General features: G+C 37.5%; 1 protein-coding gene across 1 annotated transcript; it reads right to left on the bottom strand.

The window, feature by feature from the left end:
* Positions 1 to 3,135: 3,135 nt before the first annotated feature.
* LOC115217073 (zinc finger protein 345-like) lies at positions 3,136 to 13,087 on the bottom strand. The gene is made up of 2 exons (XM_029786664.2): positions 12,556 to 13,087; positions 3,136 to 5,241 (listed from the first exon to the last, which is right to left on the bottom strand). The coding sequence occupies exon 2, from the start codon at positions 5,105 to 5,107 to the stop codon at positions 3,764 to 3,766; it is 1,344 nt and encodes a 447-aa protein (XP_029642524.1). The 5' UTR covers positions 5,108 to 5,241; positions 12,556 to 13,087; the 3' UTR covers positions 3,136 to 3,763.
* Between the last annotated feature and the right edge of the window lie 5,774 nt (positions 13,088 to 18,861).

Below are 18,861 nucleotides of genomic sequence, written 5' to 3'. Positions count from 1 at the left end.
CAAGTATCAGATCCATACCCAGTCTGTTTCTCTCCAGTTTACTTTCCATATATAGAAATGACAAAATATTGATATTGAGCAACCAGCACTCTACTTAACCATTTCGTTACCAACCCGGATGAAACTGGCTCTGGCTCTTTAGTATAAATGTCTTGTTTTCATAAGTTTTGAATTCAAATCTTCCACCAAATCTTAGTCACAATTTATGTTCCTAACACTAGCTTAATGATAACCAAGTTATTTTACTAAATTCTTTGTTATTTTTAAAATAATTGGAAGAAACACAGAGCATCTCAAAATATATACAGTAATGAAAGGGTTAACAAACTACACTTAGTTCCAGTTGCATAGGATTCACAGAGGTTATTAACCCTTTCCATCCTGTTTTCAGACATATTTCATCTAAAATCACCTTCCTTTTAAAGTTTACTAGTAGTCATTTGAGGGATTTAGCTGCTATTTTTAGGGGCTCTGTCTGTTGTTGGTTGCTATTTTGGAAGTGGCTAGAGAACATTATGAAGTATGTATGATTTCTGTAAGAGCAGCTAGACATAGTAAGTGTTGGATGTATATAATTTAAGAGTAACCCTTCTTCTATGTACATTAAATCTAGGGTTTGTGAGGAGTTGGGTTTTTATACCTGAGATCCTTTTGGAACACCTTTTATTTATTTATTTTTAATGAATGTGTTTGAAGAAAGTTGGCTGAGCCTATATGGCCTTTGCAAGCCCTCAAGATTAGGAGAAAGGTTTTCCAAAATTAGCAAAATTAGCACTAGTAAAATGAGGTCCATGTTTTCAGAATCCCCTTTCAGCAAGATGTTGTGGGCTCCCCAACCTTGAAGAGCATAAAAGCCTGGCAGATTGTTTTGAAGTTGATAAGAATCGAAGTATGCAGAATGTGAGAAACAATAACAGAATAATCTGTGAGGCTCAAAACCACAACAGAAAATGGTGTGAAAAAAATTCAAAATTAATTCAATGATTAATGAACAACATAAGAAGGAGTACAAGGAATCTAACAGAAAACTAAAAACAAATTCTAAAACTTTCCAACATATTGGTACAAGTGTGGATATGTGGTTGAAGCTTGCTTGCCAACCACATGATTCCAGGTTCAGTCCCTCTGCATAGCAGCTTGGACAAATGCCTTCTACTATAGCCTTGGGCTGACCAAAGCCTTGTGAGTAGAGATAGTAGGTGGAAACTCAAAGATACGTGTTGTATATATATACATATATATATATATATAAATATAAGACTAAAGCTTATATATATATATATATATATATGGAAGGAATTGTGCCAAATTTTGGCATTGTAAGCTACACCAATGCTAGAACGGGACGATACTGCATAGTGCCAAAGATCCCAGCAATGCCATCACGCTTCAGGACCAGCTTCTGCAACAGCCTGGGTTTCAAGGGCCCACAGCTTCTTAATATTCTCCCAAAGAGTCTGAAGAACTTGCACAAAGTAGATGTAGCAGTTTTTAAATCAAAGCTGGACATCTTCTTGTCAAGAGTCCCAGATGAACCTACCTCACGGCAAGAGGTGCAAATGAGAGTAGCTGTATCAAACTCCATTCTTCACAAAGTACCACATATTAGACAAGGTTCGTCGTAATAACAGTGTAGCACAAAACGGCGGTGCATCAGCATGGCCGCAGCTCTGAGCTGAAACTAGAAAAAAAAAATGTAGGTATATATTTATATGTCTTTGTGTTTGTTCCACCAGCATCACTTGACAACCGATGTTGGTGTGTTTACATCCCTGTAACTTAGTGGTTCGGCAAAAGAGACTGATAAAAAGGGCTTACAAAGAATCAGTTTCCATAGTCAGCTTCTTTCTCTCCAATTTACTTCCTGTACACAGAAATGATGAAATATTGATATTCTGAAGGTGGGTATACGTAGAATTAAGCTGTTCAAAGTAGGAAATATTTTTGTATATGGTTTACCCTACAGGTATACAATCACATGGTTTCTGTCATCATTTTTTACTTTATATACATAGGTGTAGGAGTGGCTGTGTGGTAAGTAGCTTGCTTACCAACGACATGGTTCCGGGTCCAGTCCAACTGCATGGCACCATGGGCAAGTGTCTTCTACTATAGCCTCAGGCTGACCAAAGCCTTGTGAGTGGATTTTGTAGACGGAAACTGAAAGAAGCCCGTCGTGTATATGTATATATATATATATATATATATATATATATATATATATATATATATATATATATATATATATATATATATGTATGTGTGTGTATATGTTTGTGTGTCTGCGTTTATCCCCACAACATCGCTTGACAACTGATGCTGGTGTGTCTACATCCCCGTAACTTAGCGGTTCAGCAAAAGAGACCAATAGAATAAGTACTAGGCTTACAAAGAATAAGTCCTGGGGTCGATTTGCTTGACTAAAGGTGGTGCTCCAACATGGCCACAGTCAAATGACTGAAACAAGTAAAAGAGAGTAAAGAATATATCATTGTGTGTTAGAAAGAATTTTTGCAAATTTTGACTGTAAATGAAAGAAAGAAGTAACAAATTAATTTTCAATAAAAATATAAGTTTTCTGCATGTTAAGTTTTTCAAATTGTTGGAAAAAAAAGGAAAATCGCCATAAATACTTGGTTTCTCACAACTGAAATTAAGACACCTTATCAAGGTTACTCTTCTGGAAAGAAACCCTTCTGGAAGGAAACCCTAATCAATTACAGAGAAGCATTCATATACAGATTCATGGAAAGTCTCAAGAGTGAAATTCTGTTGGATGAGCAGAAATCTTTCTTTCAGAGTTGCTGTAAGGACAAGTGGATCAATTGTAAGTAAGGTTGATCTATTCACTGCTCAGAGAACACCCATATCTGTTGAGCATGACTTCCTGGATTGAGAGCTGAACCTTGGAAATTACCTTGGCGTATTTTTCTGGTGTGTTGCCACATATTGAATGATTGATCCAGATAAATTGGATTACCTCACTTCAGAACTATGTTGAATGTGACCCCCAAATCATTGTGAAGGGCAGATCCTTTTAATCCTTTACCTGACCTGTGTATCACATGTATAGTATCTGAGAATGCTAGAATGTTGGCAGACATCCCAACAGATATATTCCAGCATGCCTTTTTTTTTTAAATTCTAGAGGAAGGAATATAAACTGTGACCTTTGCAGGCCCTCAGAGACTGGTGAGATTGATGTCATTAATGTTCTGTTAGAAGCATTGCAAGTCAATACCTGCAGGAGAGACATGAATAGGGAAGAGCAACTAGCAGGATGATATTCTGGAGGACAGGAAGGATTGGATATAGTGATTATTGTGGTTGGATATAGAATGGTAGTGAGAGGTTGATAGATGGAATGGGGTGCTTGATTGTGACCAGCCAGCTCCAAGGACCAAAGAAACTAAAACAACAATACACAGGGCCAAACCATGAACTGGCTCTTCCTAAACAACACATACACTGGAAGAGCTAATCAAGTATATTGCTGGAGTCAGTCAAAGCTATTCCTTAAGGCATATTGAAAGTCTTACTGGAGGTAAGAAAACACCAAATTTTGTCCAACACAGATAGTGAAAACAAAATTCATTGAAGACTCCAGGTATCACACTGTTAGGAAGTGGCTCCATCAGGCTCTTGTCAAAAACTAAAAACATCTTTGGCATGTTACAGTTCACTTACTTTTCATCATGATGTTGAAAGTCAAAATTGTAGTTGTCTGCTTCAGTTGTATTTGTTTAAAAAATAAAATTGCTTTTCAAACCTTCATATTCTCTTTCACAGATAAACTTTTACAAGAATCTTTATTAGCAAGTGCTTCCTTTCCATTATGAGTTTTCTTGTGCCTTCTTAATGATTCATTATATGAAAATTCTTTACCACATACATTGCAGACAAAGCTTTCCTCTCCAGTATGTACCATTCTATGTCTCTTCAAAAAGTAATTAGAGGAGAAGGTTTCTCCACAAATTGTACAACGGAAAGGTTTCTCTCCTGTGTGTGATCTAATATGTTTTTTCAAGTAATAGTATGTAGACAGCTTTTCTCCACAAAACCTGCAATTATACCGTTTCTCACCGGTGTGAACCATCATATGATTCCTTAAATCACAGTTTCCAGAATAATCCTTACCACATATTTCACAATGGAATGGTTTCTCACCAGTATGAGTTCTTGTATGCTTCGTTAGTTGAGAATATTGAGAAAAATCTTTACCACATGTTGAACAAAGGAACGGTCTTTCACCAGTATGTATTCGAATGTGTCTTGCTAAAGACTGACCAAATGAGAAATCTTTCCCACATGTTTCACAGTGGAAAGGTTTTTCTCCAGAATGTGTCCGCAAGTGGCATTTTAAATAATAATTTGTAGCAAAATCATTCCCACATATCTCACAGGAGTATCGTTCCTCATCATAATGTGTTTTCAAGTGTCGTTTTAATGATTCACAAAAAGCAAAATCTTTTCCACAAATCTCACAGTAAAAATGTCTCTCTCCTGTGTGTCCCCAAAGATGTCTTTTTAAAAGATACCCTGTAGAAAATAGTTTGTCGCAAATTTCACAGCGAAATGGTTTCTCCCCAGTATGTGCCCTGACATGCCTTTTTAACAAGTAACTTGTAAAAAAGTCTTTACCACATATTTCACAAGCAAATACTTTCTCACTCGGATGAATTCTGGCATGTTTTTTAAGAAGATAATTAGATGAAAAATTTGCATCACAAATTTTACATTGGAAAGGATTTTTTCCAGTATGCAATATCATGTGCTTTTTAAAAAAGTAATTTGTTGAAAACTTTTCGTTACATACGTTGCAATGAAAAGGTTTCTCACCAGTATGAAGTCGCATATGATTTTTCAAGTTATAGTTTTCTGAAAATCCTTTATTGCATACTTTACAATGAAACTGCTTTCCATTGTGTTTTTGTGTGTGAACTTTTAAGAGGAAATTCTTTGTAAAACTTTTCCCACATATTTTACATTTAAAAGGCTTTATTTCTTTTGAATGTATTTTCATGTGTGCACTTAGTTCTTTAGTCAAAGAAAAGGTCTCTTTACATATTCCACAGCTAAATATTTTTAATTTCAAATCCATTTCCATATTGTTTGCTCAAATAAACTTCTTGCCTGTTTTTGCTTTGCGAAGAAATTGATATCTACCTTTGATCACAGAATATAATTTTAGTCGCAGCATTTCATCAGCAGTTAGTTGCTTTGCATTTTCAGGAGCCAGACCTGGAAAATATTACATTTCAATATTATCTGCATAAATTAATGAAAAATATTCTGAATAGAAACTTCAAATATTTCAACTAATTTTTTGACAAGCTGGGAAAGCACTGAGGCTGAGATATATAAAAATATGAAGCAAAATTATTGAATAAGACCTCACAGATCACACAATAATGGTGGGGCTAGAGTGGGGATCTTAGTGAAAAAATAATGATGGTGGCAGCATCAATTAGCTTCATCATCATAATTTAACATCTGTTTTACATGCTGACATGGGTTGGACAGCTTGACAGGAGCTGACAAGGCTAGGGGCTGCACCAGATTCCTTATTCTATTCTAGCTTGGTTTCTACAGCTGGATACCCTTCCTAACGCCAACAAGTTACGGAGTGCACAGGGTGCTTTTTGCATGGCATCATCACCAGTGCTTTTTATGTGGCACCTGTACCACAGTGCTTAAGTCTCAATAAAAAGGATAGTGATTAGGTAACCCTATAATTGTTTCTAGTTTAGACACTTACTGGCACCTGTGCCGGTGGCCTGTGTAAAAAGATTCGAGCGAGGTCGTTGCCAGTACCACCTGACTGGCCCCCGTGCCAGTGGCACGTAAAAGCACCCACTACACTCTCGGAGTGGTTGGCGTTAGAAAGGGCATCCAGCTGTAGAAACTCTGCCAGATCAAGATTGGAGCCTGGCACAGCCATCTGGTTCACCAGCCCTCAGTCAAAATCGTCCAACCCATGCTAGCATGGAAAGCAGATGTTAAACGATGATGATGATGATGATGACACTAGGCCAGCAAATTTGAGGGAAAGTTCATTATTACATTATTTATTAGTAAATACTATCAATCCCAGTACTTTATTTTGTCAACCCCATTGGGTATTGAACTTCGGATGAAGAAAATTGAAAAAAAATATTACAAAGCATTTTGTCAAAGACTGTAATGATTCTGCCAACTGCATAATAATGATAATTGTATTGAATGGGTTGAATCTAGTTCTCCATGTCTATTTATTATCTGAGACGTAGTGATTTAGTCAATATTTTACAACAGGAAAAAATGAAAAAAGTCAAATGAAAAGGAAAGAGGGACTGAAAAGATAAACTTTTAATTTGACATGATTCATTAAGCATTTTTGTTTTTTTCAGTGGTTTTTGCATTCAACATTCCCTGTAATCATAGATATTTGCTTAGGAATTGTCAGAACAAGTACTTTTACAGATGACTTTTTTCATCTTACTCACTCCCCAATGGAATAGGAGTGGTGTTTGTTTTTAAGTAGAATAATATACTGTACTAGCAGTTACACATACTTCAATTCTTAGTCTACTTCTGTATATTCTAATCATAAGCATTTTTATACAAACATTTGAAAACAATGTCCAATAGAGCTAGTAATGTGAAATGTGATGGCACGTAAAAACCACCATTCAAGCGGGATCATTACCTGCGTTGCCTTACTGGCACTTGTGCTGGTGGCACATGAAAAAACATTCAAGCGAGGTTGTTGCCAGTACCGCTGGACTGGCTCCTGTGCAGGAGGCACATAAAAAGCACCATTTGAGTGTGGCCATTGCCAGTACCGCCTGACTGGTCCGCGTGCCGGTGACACGTAAAAGCACCCACTACACTCTCAGAGTGGTTGGCGTTAGGAAGGGCATCCAGCTGTAGAAACTCTGCCAGATCAGATTGGAGCCTGGTGCAGCCATCTGGTTCACCAGACTTCAGTCAAATCGTCCAACCCATGCTAGCATGGAAAATGGACGTTAAAAGATGATGATGATGCTCTTTAATTGTTTTATAATTATATTCATTTATTCATCTGTGGAAGCTATTTTGTTTTATTTGTCTCACTTGTAGACTCTATGTTGTTGGTTGGCCACCATGGAGGCCCTGATAAAACAGATTTATGATCAAAATGACAACCCCAATCTAGTTGTGACTATCCAATATTTTCAGTCACAGTGTACCTAGAACTATATTACCCAATGTTTACTTTTTTTTTTCAGAGGCTAAGACGTGATTTGAGGAAGATTTGGTTAGGGAACTTCTTTGTCTCCATTTGAAACCAATTGTCGATAAAGCACAGGAGTGGCTGTGTGGTAAGTAGCTTGCTTACCAACCACATGATTCCAAGTTCAGTCCCACTGCATGGTACCTTTGGCAAGTGTCTTCTACTATAGCCTCGGGCCGACCAAAGCCTTGTGAGTGGATTTGGTAGACAGAAACTGGAAGAAGCCCGTCATATATATATGTATATATATTTTTATATGTGTGTGTGTGTTTGTGTGTCTGTGTCCCCCCCCCCCACACACACACACACAACATCGCTTGACAACCAATGCTGGTGTGTTTGCGTCCCTGTAACTTAGCGGTTCGGCAAAAGAGACCGATAGAATAAGTACCAGGCTTACAAATAATAAGTCCTGGGGTCGATTTGCTTGACTAAAAGCGGTGCTCCAGCATGGCCGCAGCCAAATGACTGAAACAAGTAAAAGAGAAAGAGAGAAAGGTAACTAAAAGCCAATATGAAAACAAATTGCTTAATACCTAAGCTCAAAGCTGTAATGTAATATAAGCTGATGCACCTATCAATTTCTAAAATGAAAGATACCTTATTTTTCTCAGCTCAGATATACATGTTCAAATACACTTAAAGTTTACTACTGGTATTAAAAGGGTTCACATCCAAAATATTTACTGTCATCCACATTATTTTCTGTCATGTTACTCAACCTGAAGGGCACATGAACCAGACTGTTTAACAGGACTAGTGGATCTTTTCTTTTTGGCTTGCACCTGTGGAAATTTTAAAGTTTAGTGAAAATTTTAAAATCTGATGTATTGAGGTAAGTTTCCATGCTAAATTTCGGGGGCTAATCCACTTTTTCTAAAAAATTTTTTTAAAAAGTTACAGAGGTTTAAAGTTTGATTATTTTTACCCAGTCAGAAAACAAGAATTGGAAGCTGTCATTTTCACTGTAAACAAATGAAATATTGGTAGAATTCTGCTTTATGCATGCTATTATAACCTCTCATAACTTGTTTATTTTTTTGGAATTTTCAGAAAAATTTTGTGAATTTGTATTCTGCACACAGGAATACAATTATGCAAAAACAAAAATTGTGCATGATTCAAGGCCTATTTAGCTTATTGTTTTTAGCACATTTGAGGATCACCTCATATCTCATGTGTTTTAAGCATTTAATAAACGAAAAATTACTACATGGGTAAGCAGCTTGGTTTTTTATTATGGAAACAGACACCTATATGTTTGTGGCTTTTGATTGGCTAAAAAAGTTACCCCAAATTTTCTAACTTTAAAAGCTATTAACTCTTTATAGATTGATTTATAGTAAAAATGAATTTCATGTCAATAATTACCATATAAAACTACATCAACACATCATATATGAAATCAATTGGAACAAAAGTTGCAGAAATTGAAAAGTGACAGCCAAACAGAATAAATCCAGGCTAGCAGTTCAATCTGGGTGTGTGATTATACAATTAGATAATGCTTCTAGAGCTAAAGATCCACATGTGACTACAACATTATTTGGATGAATACTTTACTGTGAGACTTCAATAAACGACTTGAGCAAACACTCACTGGGCTTACTGTAATGTTGACTAAGTTAAGAAATACTGAATGACAAATAAAATTTTACATTGTAAGGATGCCCAGTAATAATACACTGGAGTTTGAAGCTAACCCATGCCTAAACAACATGAGTTTCAAGATAATCCCTGCCAAAGCACCATTAGTTGGGAAAATAGTTCCAGGCACAATTGGAACTCCATAAATCAATAGATAAAGAGTTTGAAACAGGAGTGTGTCAGAGGTCAAGTACACTGTGAAAGGGGGAACTATAACATTCCAGTGGTCGAGGTGCGGCAATTTTAACATAGTTTTGGATTATATCTGTACACGGTTCAGATATACTAAATGACAATGAATTTGCATTACACCTAATGCACAAAAGTGATCAAACTCAAAATGAATTTAAAAATTGATCCATGTCCCAGTATCACAGGTCTAAAACTCATCCATAATAAAGCAACATGAGTTTAGAAATTAATTCAGATTCAATCACCGGGAGCTTGAAAACTAATCTATGCAGAGTTGGCTTGATTTTGAAAGTAGGAGTATGTTAAAGATCAATTGCATTGTAAAAGGAAGGAAAAAATATAAGATTTCTGTGATTAAGATATGGTAAGCCTGACACACTTGCTAGGTCATGTAACTCAACTACATGGTCACATAAGCTGGGTTATTAAATGAAGCAACATTCTATGTAGGAGTTCGATTATTTAATGGTACAACTACAGCATTACATGGATGACTACAAGACTTCAATAAAAGACTTCAGTAATTATTTACTGAGTTTCTGTAGTTGCAGGGGTGGCTGGGTGGTTAAGAAGTTTTCTTCCCAACCACATGGTTTCTGGTTCAGTCCTAAGGCAAGGCACCTCAGGCAAGTGTTTTCCCCTACAAACCCTCTTGTCTTGAAACAGCATTCACCCGGGGTGGGTTGAGCTGGCTTCATTCATCCTCAATGCTGCATCTCTCACAAACACCGACCAGACCTGGCAATTTGAGGCTAACAACCGCATGGTCTCCAACCACTCCCTATTCCACCTAGGTTACCAGAGCCATGAGTGGATTCAGTTGATTGGAACTGAAAGATGTTCATTGTATGAGTTTGTGTATCTCTTGCTCTTCCCTCTTGCAGGGTAACCATGTATCTCCTTTACAGCAGGATACCCGTTTCTGTCCTCATTTTTGTTAACTTTCTCTCCCTCTCTCTCTCTAGCCGGGTAACCATGTACCCCTTCTTCAGCAAGACACCTGTTTGTCTCTCTGTCACACTCTAAACTTTCATCATCTGACACAAGATCACTTCCTCCAATGCCTCCCCCACTCTCAAAGATTCTTTGTCTTGCAAACTTACTCGGTGACCCTGCCAGTGCAGGTGCCTCTTAAAAAGCACCCAGTCCACACTGTAAAGTGGATGGCATTTGGAAGGGCATCCAGCTATTAAAACCTTGGCAAAACTGACCTCGCCTGTGCTGATGTCACGTAAAAAGCACCCAGTCTACACTGTAAAGTGGTTGGCATTTGAAAGGGCATCCAGCTATTAAAATCATGCCAAAACTGACCTCGCCTGTGCTGGTGCCACGTAAAAAGCACTCAGTCCACTCTGGTTGGGAAGGGCATCCAGCTATTGAAAATCTGCCTCAATAACCTCCGTTTCACACTTGTAAGCATAGAAAATTGAGGGGTAAAACGACGATGATGATGCTCCCATTATATACTTTTAACATAGAGGTTCCTGTGTTGATTTTTGCACCCGTCCTCTAAGTTGTCATTGATGGGGATATTTTTATTTTATTTTTTTGCATATTTGAACATTGGCTTATAGCTGGAGAATATATTCGTATTAAAAGATTTGTTCTTCCTACAGCTAAATACTAAATCATGAAATCAAAGCCAATCCTATATTATCAACCAGGCAAACTGGAGACAGCAGAAAAATATGAATAAATGTATCACAACATTAACTGTCACATTATTAGCAAGGTTTCAAAAACAAGTAGCATGTTCTAAAATATATTTCCAGTGTTTTACTTTGGAAATTTCAAACGAACAAATTATAATTAGATGAACTAGTCTCTATAAGAGAATTCTGTTAGGCAGATGTCTCAGGTTTGCAAACAAGAAATCAGTTGATTATATATCAACTGCAGTATATATAATTGATATTTTAGTTTGAGGACCCTGGATGAATGAATAGCAAAGTTGGTCACGACAGGATTTAAAAATCTGAACAATGATAAAATGAGGAAGTTTACTTTTGAAAATGTTTCAGTGCAAACTTCTTATCAGTCATTATTTGTAGTATTATTGCAAAAAGTTCCTAAAGTACAAGAGAGAGAGAGAGAGAGAGAGAGAGAGAGAGAGGAGAGGGGGGAGAGAGAGAGAGAGAACAAAGAAATATTTATTTTCATAGTTTTTCTAACCATTATCAAAAGTCTACTACGTCTTGCACTTAAAAATGGGGTTTAAATAAGTTCAGGATAGGAAGGAGTGCCACGCTAAGGCAGTAAATTATGCATGAACAATTTATTATTCGACTTTAAGTCACAAAATAATTTTAATTAAACTGTAATGAAGTAGGAAAGGCATAAACATTGTCTTTAAGTGACATTATTTTTGATATTGCTTGTTGTAATGATCGTAGTCTCTGTTTGTGTGTACTAAATGACTTGACAGAAGGAAACTAACAAAACGAAAGCCTGTATTTCAAGCACCGACAAAATAATAAAAATTATTGATTCGGTCATTATATTCAACTTTACAAGAAATAATAAATAAAAGCATTAGTTTTTCTCAGTACGATCGAAATCTGCGATCTGAAGCAAAAGAAATAAATGACAAAATCATTAAAAGTACATACACTGAAGTGTAAAAAGAAAAATAACATTCTCCTTTACTTCGTATTCACAAATCTGCTTAGTAAACATTCATCTAATCGATCCTGCTATATAAACACAGACGGCAAGTGCGTCAAGTTTACTTATTATTTTCCAGGAAAGACTGGAAAAAGTAAGAAAAACTAATCAAGAACTTGATTAAAGATTACAAAATGGGGGGAACACGATTTATTTTCTATTTTATTTCTTTTTCGTGCAAGGAAAATGACGACAGGAGAATTTTAAAAACTTGTTTTATAATATATAGTTTCTCTTAAGAAGAAAGACAGTTGGCTAAAGTAATCTATACAAGGATGGGGACTGATGTACACAAAACACACACACATGCATATATACACATATACACAAACATATGCACACGCAAACATATATATATATATATATATATATATATATATATATATATGTGTGTGTGTGTGTGTGTGTGTATGTATGTATGTATATATATATATATACACACATATATATATGTATGTATGTATATATATTTATACACATAAATATGTATGCGTATGTTTGTATGTATATATGTGTGTGTACTCAGGTGATTTATATGTGTATCTGCATATATGTGCGTGTATGTATATATATATATATATATATATATATAAACATTTGGCGACACAGTTGCCGGAGACAAAGAATGACTCAGCGGCTGCGAATACCAGGACAATAAATAAAACATGACTTAGAGCTTATCTTTTCTCAGAATTTTCAGGGTCGGAGTGCGGGATGGATGGATGGATGGATGGGTAACTGGATGGTGCTTAAAACAAGAACTGTTATTAGCTGTTACCATAACAAAAATCACTTACCTGATAAATGTGTCGTTCAGCTCACTACACTTGACTTCTCCAAGGAAACTAAAATAAGTGTTATCGTGGTTGCATAGGGTCGAGGGTAAACTATGGATAGCACAAAGTGATATAATAAACTATATGAAAATGTTTGTTGTACTGTTTTCGTTCTATATAGGTTTAAAACTTAGAGCGCAGGGATGGATACTTTCGTAACTAAGTAGATTAGGAAGACAATATAAAAATATTGAAAGTGTGAAGTAGATAAGAAATGCTTATACTGTTTGTTTCTGCATTATATATATTGTGTGCGTGTGCGGGCATGTATGTGTGTGCGTGGGAATAATGTGTCTCGAAGCACATAAATCTAATAAATCCATAAATCACAGCATGTATATATTGAATTGAAAAGTCCTAATGAAAAGGAAAAGTCAAAGGCTGCCCGGACACAGGAGCGGACAACAGTAAAATGCTTTTCATGTCTACAAGATATGTGGGTTCGTGTCCCAAAGGTAGCCATCGACTTTTTCTCTCAGAAAGGAGTTTTTCAACTCAATATTTACATCTTATTATCTATAGCTTTATATGCTCCAAGATTCACCGTTCCAAAAAAGAATTATTTCACGATCACTCGGAATTTTATAAAAATTCTTATGATGTCAACGTATGAATGGATGGATGGATGTACGTATATTGGTGACGAAGGGTGACTTCAAAAATAAAAACAGCACAAGTCAAATGGACGACGCTCGGGAGGTTTTAAATGGGAAATTAAAAGTAAAAATACGACGTTCCAAGAATGGCTCTTCGTTAGAAAGTGTAACGAAGTCTAGAGAAAAGGAAAAAGAGAAAAGAATGGATAGTCAGAAGAGAGTATGCATAAACGAGAGATATAGAACTCAATGTATAATCTTTTTAAAATCTTTTATTCTTTACTTGGCGATCTTTCGTCTCTAGTAGACCTTTCCGTCGATTTCCGTAAAAATTTTTTTTTTTTACATATGGGCTTGCGGGAACTTTTGAAGTAATATACATATACACATACACCGAGTAAAAAAAATCAGTTATCTCTTTCTTTCACACATTACTCTGTCTCTTCACACACACTAACAGAAGCACTTCACTTACACAACATACTGTCTGTCTCCCACACCCCATCAAACACACACACACACATGTACATCAATGCTTCCCATGCACGGTAACTTCAAAAGAATTTCCCTCGTCATACAATCGCTTTCTCTTAGTCTCTTTCGCTCTCATTACTTCAAAAGTTCCCGCAAGCCCATATGTAAAAAAAAAAAGAATTTTTTACGGAAATCGACGGAAAGGTCTACTAGAGACGAAAGATTGCCCTTTACTTAAGTCACTAGACTGTGGCCATGCAGGAGCACTACCTTGAAGTTTTTGTCGAATTAACTGACCAAGTACTTATTTTTATTTTTTAAGCCTTATATTTATTTTATCGGTCTGTTTTGCCAAACTGCTAAGTTATGAGGTCATAAACACACACCACCGGTTGTCAAGTGGTGGTGATGGACAAACACAGACACAAAGATACACATATACACACAAACACACACACACACACACACTCTCATACATGCACTCACATACACACACACAAACTCATAGACACACACACACTCATACATGCACTCACACATACACACACACACACACTCATACATCTTTATTCTTTTGTCTTTCACTTGTTTCAGTCATTGGACTGTGGCAATGCTGGGGCACTGCCTTAAAGGAGTCAGCCAGATTGACCCCACTGTTTATTTTCATAAGTCTCTTTTGCTGAACTAATAAGTTATGGGGATATAAACAAACCAACACCAGTAGTTAAATGGTCTTATGGTCTGTAATACTAACTTCAGGAAACCTGCCAGTCACCTGTTCACCTACCAGTCTGGTGGACACACTAGACAGATTGACTACATCCTCACTAGCAAATGATAAAGATGGCTACTTATAAATGCCAAAACTTTCCCAGGTGAAGAATGCACCCCACAACATAGGTTAGTTGTTGGCGACTTCAGGATCAGGGCTAAATGGCTGCCCAGAAGACGACCAGTGTGGAAAAGAAGGGTTTGGAAACTTAAGGATCCTCTGGATGGACAGAGATTTAGAGACGTAATACTTGAAGAATTTGACTAAAAAGAGGAGGATATACCAACACGTAATGTAGAGGATGACAGGAGGTTCCTACAGGACAACCTATTCAGGGCTACTGACCAGATCTGTGGCTAGTGCAAGATCCCTGACTCGACCTAAGGTGACATGCTGATGGAACAATATAGTTGACAGGGCCAATAGGAAAAAGAAACAGGCCTGGACAGACTGGAAGTGTGGTGGCAGCAGTGAACTGTATCAGATAGCCAGAAGGGAAGCTAAGAAACAGGTCTACTTAGCCAGAGGGGAAGCAGAAAAGAAGAGATTTGTCAATGTTCTGCATCATGAGGACCAGAGACTAGAAGTACTTCAAATTGCAAGACAGTGTGTGAGAGAAAATCGTGATGCCATAGGAGAAAAATGTGTCCACATGGATGATGGTTCACGTGCATTTAATGATGCTGCAAAGAGAGAGACTTGGAGATGCCACTATGAAAGGTTGCTAAGTGAAGAGAATGAATGGGGGAAAGTGAGCCTGCCAAATGTTGACCCAACAAGGGACCAGCTATCCAAATTGACAGTACCTAGGTAGATAAAGCAATTAAGGATATGAAGACAAAGAAAGACCCCAGCCCACCAGGAATCACTGCTCAGATGCTTAAAATATCTGGCGGTGTAGGCTATAGTCTACTCACCTGTATAGTCAACCAGGTGATACACAAAGAATTCATACCCAATGACTGGTGTAACAGTACCATAGTCACCTATGACAAAGATAAAGGTGATGCCTTGTTGTTTTTTTCCTTCTTGAGCCATGCCTGGCACATAAGAGCTGGTTTCTCAGTTTCATTAGCATATAGGTTCCCCACTTGGACAGGATGCTGGTCCATCGCAGGTGAGTTGCTAGATACAGGAAAGAGTGAGAGAAAGTTGTGGTGAAAGAATCAGCAGAAGTTTACCATTACCTTCTGCCAGAGCCACGTGGAGCTTAGGTGATTCACTCATAAACACACACATCACCTGGTTTGAGATTCAAATCCATGATCCCTCAGGCCATGTGCCTCCACAAAGTGATGCCTTAGATAAGAAAAACTATAGAGGTTTCAAATTGTTGGATCAAGTGATGAAAGTCACAGAGAGGGTCATAACCCAACTAATTAGGGAGAGAGTTTAGATGAGATGCATTTGGGGTTTGTGCCAGGGAGAAGCACCACTGATGCAATATTTCTAGTAAGACAACTGCAGGAGAAATACCTAGCCAAAGATAAACTTCTGTACTTGGCTTTTATTGATATGGAGAAAGCCTTTGATAGGGTCCCCCAATCTCTTCTCTGGTGGTCAATGCAGAAACTAGGGATAGGTGAGTGGTTGATGAAGAGCTGTGCAAGCCATGTATAGGGATGCTGTCAATAAGGTGAAGGTTGTAAATGAGTGCAGCAATGAATTCAGGGTATAAGTAGGTGTTCACCAAGGATCAGTCCTCAGCCACCACCACCCTTATTCATCATAGTTCCCCAGGCAATAACAGAGGAATTCAAGACAGGCTGCCACTGGGAGCTCCTCTATGCTGATGACCTTGCTCTAATTACTTCTACTCTAAGAACTAGAGTAGAAACTTCAGGTGTGGAAGCAAGGTCTAGAATTGAAAAGTCTTAGAGTTAACCTAGTAAAAACTAAAGTCTTAGTAAGTAGGAAGGCGGACAAATCACAAATCCCTTCAGGTAGTTGGCTCTGCTTGATCTGTAGAAAAGGCATAGGTAGAAACTCCATAAGATGTACCTAGTATAAGCTATGGAAACATAAGCCAGCCATGAAGACTATACTGGGCTATTGTCTCTGTTCTGGCACAGTTTTTGTAGCTGGAAGCCTTTCCTAACACCAACCACCCCACAGAGTAGAGTGGGTGTTTTATACATGGCACCAGCACATGTGAGGTCAGTTTTGGCATGGTTTTTTACAGCTGTATGCCCTTCCAAATGCCAACCACTCTACAGTGTGGACTGGATGCTTTTTATGTGGCACCAGCACTGGCAGGGTCACCAAGTAACTTGCGAGACAAGAAGGTGCAGCAATATCAGAGGAAGGTTAACAGGGAAGATAGTTTTTGTGTGTGGAAGGTGCACAGGTACAATAAACACCAACATGTACAGAAAATAAATTCCATCACATGCCAGGGGAAAAAACTAGAAGAAGTCAATAGTTTCTGTTACCTAGACGACCAAGTCAGTAGTGATGGGGTGGGTGATGCACTGAGAGCGTAGCTACTAGAATAAGAATAGGCTGGACAAAGTTCAGAGAGCTCCTACCTCTGCTGATAGTATAGGGCCTCTCGCCCTTTGTGCTTGTGCCAGATTTTTATGCTGTGAACACTTTTATGCTCAACACCTATGTATATGATGCTTTGAAAGCTCACTACCTGACATTGGTCATTCAAAGATGTTCACTCCTACAATATGACAATGCCCCAGTACACACTGCCAATGTGACCAAATGCAAACTTGAGGAACTTGTGCTCAACTGTACTTACTTTATTGTCTCTGAAAGGATGTAAGGCAAAGTTGACCTTAGTGGAATATGAACGTGGAACATAAAGACAGATGAAATGCTGCTAAGCATTCTGCCCAGCATGGTAACAATTCTGCCAGTTTACAGCCTTACCTTGCACAATCATATTGCCACCTTTTCTGAGCCATACTTCATTTTCTGCATAGAAAGAGGTTCAACAATGTGGATGAGGTTGAAGAGGGATGCAAGGAGATGCTGACAGTGATGAAGATGGAAAAAGGGTTGAACTAACCACTACAAACTGAACAAAAAACAATAGCCACTCTTCTATGATATCCTTCAACTTCATCAACAACTATCCACTCAATAGCAACTTCTTTCTTAAGAACATTATGTAAAAATGTATAATCAACTCCCACAACTCATCTAAACTCCTACATAGGTATGGCTTACAACCCCATTTAAATCTAAGTATAATTTACATGCTTATTCTTTTAAATTTCACCAATAGGTCAAAGCAAACTTCATTTAACTAGCTACATCCAGTGTCTAAAAAACCAATCAACAACATAGAGCTGCAAATGGAAAAATCTTATGGCAGTCAAGTTATACAAGAAACTGCAAACTCTGAAACTATTGTATGAAAGAAAGTTTGGAGGTCCTATTTACCAAGAATAACCTCCTTGAGAGAATCACTGAACCCCCCCCCCCCCCCCAAAAAAAATCCATTTTGTATTCATAAAGTTTATAGAACCCATAAGCTGTTATAATGTGAATCCTTGTTCATTTACATGTTGTGGTCAGCATTGTAGAAGCTCTGCCAGTAAGGTGAGAGTTGTGGCGGTATTCTGCCTCTTACCATCTTTGACTCATCTATCATGCTACCGCTTATAGCTCTGCAAGACAATGACTTTGATGGTAACTTGAACTTATATATATCATGTAACTGACACTGACTCCAACTGAGAACTTGTACAATGACTCTACTACTATGACCGACTGACTTTTATAGTGGCTGCGTCGTACCACTTTGTCACATGGGAAGGGGTGTACCATTTTCATTACAACATCTCCCCTTTTAATATTTTTTTTCTTTGAGAAGCAAGTACTTTTATTTTACTATAATCACCCTTCCTCCTTTTTAGCATTTTTTCCAACTTAATTTTTTTTTAGCATCTATTTGTAGGAACTTTGTGTTCTTCCTTTTTTTCCCACTTGTACACATGGGTTCAACCACCTGTAATGGTGTTGGTACCTGGAATGTGTCATACAACCATTCCATAGGTTCTTCCAATCACTCTGGTTCATTTTCTGTGAATCTCTTCTTCAATTGGTTTCTGTGTCTTTTTCCAATACCTTTTTTGCTTTTAATTTTGCACATCATTTTTCTATGTACTTTGTAATTTTGCCTTCTTCCCAGTACTGTTTTCCATTTTTATACAACCTCATGTACACCTTTTCACCAATTTAGAAAAATTTAGAATTGTCTTTCCTGCTATTTTTTTTTCTTGCCAGGTAACAGTTTATCAAAAACTGATTTCACCTTTCTTGTGAACATCAGTTCTGCTGGTGAGCTTCCTGCTGGTGTATTGGGGTTCGGTGTCACCCTGTATACCCTTAGGAATTGCTGCAAAGTGACTTCTATTTATTTTTCCTCGTTTGGTCCAATTTTTCATCATCTGAGTTCTGCAGTGTGAT

Source organism: Octopus sinensis, linkage group LG1 (genome assembly GCF_006345805.1).
Source record: "Octopus sinensis linkage group LG1, ASM634580v1, whole genome shotgun sequence".
Lineage (NCBI taxonomy): Eukaryota > Metazoa > Mollusca > Cephalopoda > Octopoda > Octopodidae > Octopus > Octopus sinensis.
The sequence above is the reverse complement of the archived record's forward strand: the minus strand, read 5'-3'. Positions and strand labels throughout refer to the sequence as shown.